Source organism: Taeniopygia guttata, chromosome 1A, assembly GCF_048771995.1.
Source record: "Taeniopygia guttata chromosome 1A, bTaeGut7.mat, whole genome shotgun sequence".
NCBI classification, from domain to species: domain Eukaryota; kingdom Metazoa; phylum Chordata; class Aves; order Passeriformes; family Estrildidae; genus Taeniopygia; species Taeniopygia guttata.
Genome location: NC_133025.1, coordinates 3587696 through 3595185, shown reverse-complemented (window position 1 = coordinate 3595185; position 7490 = coordinate 3587696). Strand labels below are relative to the sequence as shown.

The following is a 7490-nucleotide window of genomic DNA, read 5'->3' as shown; positions in this document are numbered from 1 at the left end:
GGGAAAGGACATGGAGGCACCAAGGTCAGTGGAGAAGGAGGTGGTGGAGGCGCTCCCAGTGCCAGAGCCAAGATTCCTCTACAGGCTATGCTGTGACCATGGTGAAGGACCTGTTCCCCTGGAGGCCAAGGAGATCCATGGGGGCTACGGACATCGACCCACAGCCCATGGGGATCCAAGGGGGCTGCGGAGATCCACCCACAGCCCATGTGGTTTAAGGAAGACGTGACCCTGCAATCCAGCACTGCAGTAAACAACCTTTATTGTAAGCTCTTGCAAACTACATGATGTGGTACACATTGATCTTTGACAACCATTGAATACATTTCCCCAAATCAGTTTCCCATAAATCTGCAGAAAAGCTTCAGAAGCAAAGCAGAGAATGAAGGTGTCCAAGGAGGGCAGCACAGGAATTGAGCTTTGGCTGCTCAAAGCTTTCTCTGTGCCTGATGCCAAAGCCTGCCTGTCTAATACAACAGCTGCTGCTCTCAAGGTGCAGTTTCAAAAGCAAGGAACCAAAAGCATGTCCCAGGATCACAGAATCACTGAATTGTTGTGTTTTGGAGGGACTTCTCAGATCTTCTAGTGCAGACTCCAGGCCCCAGCAGCATCAGCTAGGGCAGGTTGTTCAGAACCATGTATTGTTGGGGTGTGGGTATGTCCAGATCTCCAGAAAAGATCTCTGAGCACCTGAGGGGCCCTGGTCCCACAGCCTTGCTAAGGAGGTGAGGGACAGGTCAGCTGCACAATCTCGGGGACAGCTGAGGAGGAGAGGACTCGCTCCTGAGAGGGGCAGCAAAGCAAAGCAGCTGGAGGCTCTGCCCACAGCTCTGTGCCTTTGAGCAGAGGAGGAGGGGCCCTGAGGAACGGAGATGGAAAATCACCAGAGAAGGAAGCAGCACAGATGCTGAACAGGACATTTGTCCCCCTCTACTGTGCTCTGCTGAGACCCCACCTGCAGGGCTGCCTCCAGCTCTGGGGCCCACAGCACAAGGGGGATACAAAGCTGTTGGTGTGGAGTTCAGTGGAGGCCATGAAGGTGCTCCAAGGGCTGGGCTGTGTCTGCTCTGGAGAGAGGGTGAGAGAGCTGGGGATGGTCAGCCTGGAGAAGACTCCTGAGAGCCCATTACCTCAAGGATCTCGATGAGGGCTGGAGAGGGTCTCTGGACAAGGGTATGGACTGCAGGACAAGAGGGGATGGTTTCACACTGATGGAGGGCAGGGTGGAATGAGCTATTATAACCAAGTAAATTACCCTGAGCAGGCTGTGGTACAAGTAAAGTTACCCAGAGCTGTTTTGAGTGTCCCATCCCTGGAAGTGTTCAAGGCCAGGCTGGGGAGGGCTTGGAACACCCTGGTGTAGTGGAAGGTGTCCTTTACCATGGCAGGCAGGTCAGAATGAGATGACTTCTAAGGTTTTAAGGTCCCATCAAAAGCAACCCATTCTGTGATTCTGGGATTCTAAGACAAGTGGGAAAAGCCACCAAGGTTCTTCTAAGGATGTGACTTTTGTTCCCGGGGACAGGCATTGTTGAACAGGGTAACTGTTTTCCCGTAGAGATCGGTCAACCTCTTCTCCAGCTCCCCCAGGCTGAGGACCTCCACCCTGTTCTTGTCATTCTCAGCAATGGCCCCCCAAGCATCTTTGGGCTGTGTGTCTTCCCCCAGACAGCAGGCAGCTGACCAGATGTGGCTGGGTCTGTTAACTCTGTTTCCAGAGACGTAGGTGTTCCCTGGCACAGCACCGGTGACAACGTAGGTGCTTTTACAGCCCTTGGTTTTTGTCTTCATCTTTTGATGCTCATAGTTGTTCCACTGGCCGGTGTTGAGGCTGCTGTCCTGGGGCACTATGTTGGTGAGGGTGAAGGTTGCCATCTTGCTCTCTTTACTGCTCATATGGCCATTGGGGCACAAATGGCCACGGTCCAAACCCTTCAGTCCTTTGTAGTCGTCAGTAACAGCCTGGCTCTCTTTGATTCGGTCTAAGGTGATCCCGTATTTATCTATGAGGGTCTTATCCCATTCCATCGCTTTAAGATTTAGATTTTTATCTATGAGCTGGACAGGGAAAGAGAAAGAGGTCTTAGAAGAGGGAATGGGAGTAATGGAGAAGATTCCCGGGAGCAGAAGTCTCTGATGGTCAAGACCCCATTTTTTTGTCATCTCTGTAGCAAAAGGTATGAATCTGAGAGAAACCATACACATGTCCCTCCTGCATGAATGCAAGAGCTTTAAAAGCAAGTAGCTCAGAATATGACTGCTCACAGTGTGACTTGTGACCTTTGTGATCCAGCCTGCAGCCTGTGCTGAGAGCATGGATGGATGCATGAGACAAGGAGCACTTCCCACTCCTATTGGAATTGAGAGGTGACTTTGGTGAGACACCTCCCCTGCCAAATCTGCTTCCCTTTCCTCCTGTCTCCACAGCCCAAACCTGCCCAGGGCTCTTCCTGGATCTCCTCACACCCCACTGTGATTCTGTGCTTCTGTGATTTTATGTGTGGTTGCTACAGGTGTACCCCAGTTCTGGAACACCAGAGGTTGCCTTCTTTAACCCCATACCCTGGGAGATGTGTCAGGAAATGAGTCCTGGATCTGAGATTTCCCTGGCAGGGCTGCAGTTGATTCAAAGGTTAAGAGTTTAGTTCCGTAAAAAAAAGATCTCAATGTGAATGGAATCTGTTACAGCAGTGCTGAGAATGTGTCTCGGAGCTGATCTGGGCCAGGGAGCATTTTCTGTAGCATCACGGAAAAGAAGTTACAAATGATCAGCCTCTGAGAGGGGCCTGTAACATCAAAAGAGCCCTGAAGAACTGAAATACATCCAAAAAGGGCCACAGGAGAAAGTTAACAAATACAAAGACTTTTTGAATAGCTAGGGCCAAGAGCCAAGAGGAAAATGCCAGGTTGGACAGGGCTTGGAGCATGCTGGTCCAACGGCAAGTGGCTTGGCCCATGCAGGGGAGCTGGGCTGAGATAGTCTTTAAGGTTCCTTCCAACAGAATGATTCTCCAAAAAGAGAGAATGTGGAAGCTACTGTGGTGCAAGACCAGAGTAATTGCTCAGGTTCTTATGCATAAGATGAAACAGTTAATTTTTTCAAAACTTCAACATCGTTTTTTGTTTATCTTTAGGGAAACATACTTAACCTTCCTGTGGAGTGGGGTGTGTGATTTCCTTCTCAGGCTCACCTTCCCCCAAATGCTGTCCTGCTGCTCTGACCTTACCAATGACAGGAATTGCATCTTTTTTCTCTTCTGCAACTGGCCTGGTCTGTTCTGCTAAGCTTTGTCTGCAGGATATTTGTGAGGGCTCTAGAGCTTGTGGCGTTCTGTCTGACTGCTGGATCCTTCTGGACCAGGCCTGAGCCAAAGGTGCTCAGGGGTCACTGCCCATGGATGGAGATCACCCCCTTGTGAATGGACCAGCACTGATGCTCCTCACTTTTCACTGCCTGAACTGTCACTCCAGAAATCCCTCCCCAGCTAACCTGAGCCTCTCAGCTCCAGTGCCTTTTCCCTTGGGCCATCTCAGCCCCTTCTGAGTTTCTCCTCACTTCTCTCACACCACTCACAAAGCGTGTTTGACTCTTCACGGGGAGCATGTTAACTCTGCCAGGGATGCAGAACAGCTCAGGGCAAAGTGGGGATCAGACCCCAGCAGGGCTGTTGGTCCCTCAAGTTTAGCCTCTCCTGGATGCCTTTTCCCCATCACTTGGTCACCCAGCACAGCAGGGCACAGGGAGGGGAAGCATTTGACTTTGTGATGAATGCAAAGTAACCTGATTTGCTGTTCCTGCCAGGTGAAGGCAGAGAGCTGGGCACCTTTGGGATATAATCTATCTCATCCTCCTGCTGATGTCTCAGATGCATCAGAGGAACCATGTGTTGCAGGGGTTTGAAGTTCAATGAGGACATTCCCATTGTGCCCATTTGCATGTGTGTAGTGGGGTGTTAGGACATAGAAGTGGCAATTTAAATGCTGCAGCCCATCTCTGAGTGACTGGGAGGTGATGTACTGTAAGAGAGACACTCACCTGAGGCTCAACTAACCACCACTCTGGAGGTCTCTTGACATCTGAAGGCTCATATTTGTAAGCAGAGTACACTGGAATTCTATTGTCTCTGTCGTACAGGGTGGCATAGTGATACTGGTTCTTGAAGAACTGGCAGATCCACGCTGGGTTCTTTGGATTCAGGGCATCATTTGGGGTGGTCCCTCCATAGAAGAACTGAGGACATTCTGCAAAGGACCTCACCACCTCGCTGTGTCCCAGCCAGAGGCAGCTGGCCAACACCTGCAGCAGCAGCAGCCCCAGCATCGTGGGAGGATTTCAGTGAAGGGCTCTTGATCCCCTGGAAGGCAAATGCAGAGGGACACTCAGCTTGGAGAGAGCTGGTCATGGCCTGGAGCCTTTTGTGCAGGGAGACAGAGCTGGCTGAGCAGGGGATTATGATAGACCAAGAAAGCAGTAATTTCTGTCCTCCTGCATATGGTAAAACCAGGGAGGAAATAAGGGTGAAACCTAAAAGAGGCTTTAGGAGCCTAGAGAAGACAGCAGTGGGAGAAGTGAGCCTGTAGGAGGAAGGAGCCAAACCTCCACGAGTGCAATCAGCTCTCACAGCAAATGATATTGCAACTGAGGCACAGCCTGGGACAAGGTCACCTTTTCCCACCTCCCTCCTGCTCTCAGCACCTTCCCACAGCAGACACGGGCAGCTGGGCACAGACTCTGCTCAGCCCCCTGCAATGCTGAGCTGGCCTTTAATCTCATGGGGCATTGGGCAGGCAAAGAACAGCAATGCTGCACTTCCTACATGTCCCTGGCCCCAGCCAGGTTCACACAGACACGCAGCTCTCCCAGACAGACCCAATTCTGAGCCCCAAATGATCCACCTGGGGTCCTGCCTCTCACCTGGCATTGAGCAATGGGTGTCCTGCTGCTCACCTTGCATTTCCACCTTATCCAACCCCCGACCCTGAACTTGCAGACACATGGAGAGAGCAAATGAAGGGACCAAGCAGATGGTATCAGCAAACATGGGGGTAACACCGCTATCTTACCAGCACAATGGCTGCTGCAATGCAAGCACTGAGGGGCAGCTCTTCCCCTGTTTGCTTGGGATTCCTGCTGATGCCCATCTTCAGCTTTGCTGATTGATTTCCATCTACAGTCAAAGGCATTGTTGCAGGAATTTCTTGGACAGCCACCTGTCCAATTTTGTCTTTCTCAGTGCTCAAGTGATTCTCAACAGTCAGTAAGGTCATTCCTTTATGAGAAAACTACTGGAAAGCTGGGAAAACTATTGGAAAGCTGGGAAAAATACTGGGATTCTGGCAAGCAAGCAAGCAGGCTTTGTCTTCTTTTGAGAGGCAGCAAAGGTTTGGGAGAGCAGAGATGCTTCCATTTGCATTTCCAGACAATAATTGGAGTGATCTAATATCATCAGCATTTGGAATAAGGGAGCTGGGAAAGGCAGTTCAAAGGGTTCCTGGGAGAGAAAGGTGCCACAGCCTGTAAAGCACAAAGCCCACCTTGGGCTGGGAAGGGTCTGGGCTGAGGAGTGCTGAGGGCTTGACAAGTCACCTTGCACATTTGCTCTTTCCTTCTTCTATTCCCTGACCCTCATCTCTCCATTTCCACTGGATTCAGGATGCTGAGCTGCACACAGCCCAGCTCTGACCCAAGATATGTGGTCGTTTTACTCATTTTCCTCCTGGTATCAGGAACATGGTGACCAATGAGCTGGAAACTGAGAACTGGAACTACAAGTCAGGACTCTTTCAGTACTCTGCAGAGCCTGGCCATAACTGCCCCAAATCAAGCAGAAAATTGTGTGAATAGTCCTTCTGCATGACCCCTCCATGAGATTAATATGGATATCACTAACTTAATATCTAACATAGCAGATACATAGAAAACAACCTACCGTGAGAAGGAGCGGCACAGGATTCTGCTCACAGCCCCAAAGGGGCAGAGGAGTCTCAAATGCCTCTGCTGCAGTCTCAGACTGTCTGGGTTTATATGCTCTCCAGGGAGAGACAGTTGTTTGATTTCCCAAGCAGGATTTGGGAATTTTCCCAGGAATTCACACCACACCTGTTTTTGTCCAGAGGTTTTTTGTAAGGCCACGGTTGCAATTTTACTATTGAATAATCTCCCCCTTCCTTCTTAGTCAACAGTTTGATATTTATTTTCAGGTGAGCTGGCTTGAGTTTCTTTCCCAAATCTTTCCTTCTGTGGTTGCCCTCCTGACTGACAGAAAATACTACACTGCTGAAAAATTCAATGCATGCATAAGCTCTGATTGCCCCTTGCAACTCCAGCCTAGGCTTTGCCTATTTATGTTTATTCTGAAATTCAGGAAAGATTTGGAATATCGAAGTCAATGGTGAAAAAGGAGGAAGGGCTTACCTTGAAGCAGAGTCTCAGAAAAGGCAGCTGAACCGTTCCTTCTGTCTTCTCCCTGGAGAAAGAACTGTATGAATGCCCAGGAGTGCCACTGCAATATATACCCAGTCCTAAATCTGCGCCTTCTTGTAAACAGAAAATTCCACAGAAAAGAGAAGTTTTCTAGTTTCATTCAGGGGGTTTGTTCACACCCTCCCCGAAATGTGTTGACAGTTGTTTTTCATAATTTCCTCAGAACTTCTCCCAGATTTGCTCACTGGCAGCATGGTATGTCCACATCAGTGAAATATATATCCAGTAATGAATTTGCCCTTTTTCATAAACATGGATTTCCATAGAAAAGAGAAGTTTTTGATTTTTATTTACAGGAGTTTGTTCATACCCAATCTGAAATGTGCTGACAGTTGTTTTTCAGAATTTCCCCAGAATTTCTCCCAACTTTGCTGACGGGCAGCAAGGTGTGTCAGGATCAGCTAAGAGGGTCTGGTCACTTCCTTGGTCATTCCATCCATCCCACCAGCTGCAGCTGCTGCTGCTCCAGCACCTACACGTGTTTCTGTTCCCAAGAGAACAGCTCTGGTGACATTGGATGGACTGGCCTGTCTCTGAGTACACTCAGATATTCACAGTCTGCTCTTCTGCAGCCGCACAGGACATCATCCAATGGCCGGGCTACAAATATTCTCTTGCCTGATTGCCATGGCTTTGTATCAGCTTCATCCCAGCAGCCTGGGAAGGAGGAGGCTCTGGGGATACCTCAGAGCACCTGCCTGTACTTTAGGGGTCTACAGGAGAGCTGGGGAGAGACTTTGCACAAGGGCATGGAGCTGATGGGTGTGCTGGGTTCAGAGGTGATTTTTTTTGGACAATGGCAGGTATGGGGCTGTGTTGTGGAGTTCTGCTGAACACTGAACTCTCATGAGAGATGATAACACAGAGACGTTTCTGTTATGGTTGGCAGAGGTTTGACAGAGTCAAGGCCTTTTCTGCTTTTTGTACTGCCAGGCTGGCAAGGAGGCTGGGGGTGCTTGGGAGGTTGGGAGGAGACACAGCCAGGACGGGAGAGCCCAACTGACCA

General features: G+C 49.7%; 1 protein-coding gene across 2 annotated transcripts; it reads right to left on the bottom strand.

Moving 5' to 3' along the window:
• Positions 1–245: 245 nt before the first annotated feature.
• LOC140680603 (endonuclease domain-containing 1 protein-like) lies at positions 246–6565 on the bottom strand. 2 transcript variants are annotated; one of them, XM_072918563.1, is made up of 3 exons: positions 6416–6565; positions 4037–4355; positions 246–2058 (listed from the first exon to the last, which is right to left on the bottom strand). In XM_072918563.1, exons 2-3 carry the CDS (start codon positions 4319–4321, stop codon positions 1495–1497), a joined length of 849 nt encoding a protein of 282 aa, XP_072774664.1. In that variant the 5' UTR covers positions 4322–4355; positions 6416–6565; the 3' UTR covers positions 246–1494. The 2 variants fall into 2 exon arrangements, with proteins under 2 accessions (XP_072774664.1, XP_072774666.1); XM_072918565.1 differs by lacking the exon at positions 6416–6565 and adding an exon at positions 5931–6023.
• Positions 6566–7490: the final 925 nt, after the last annotated feature.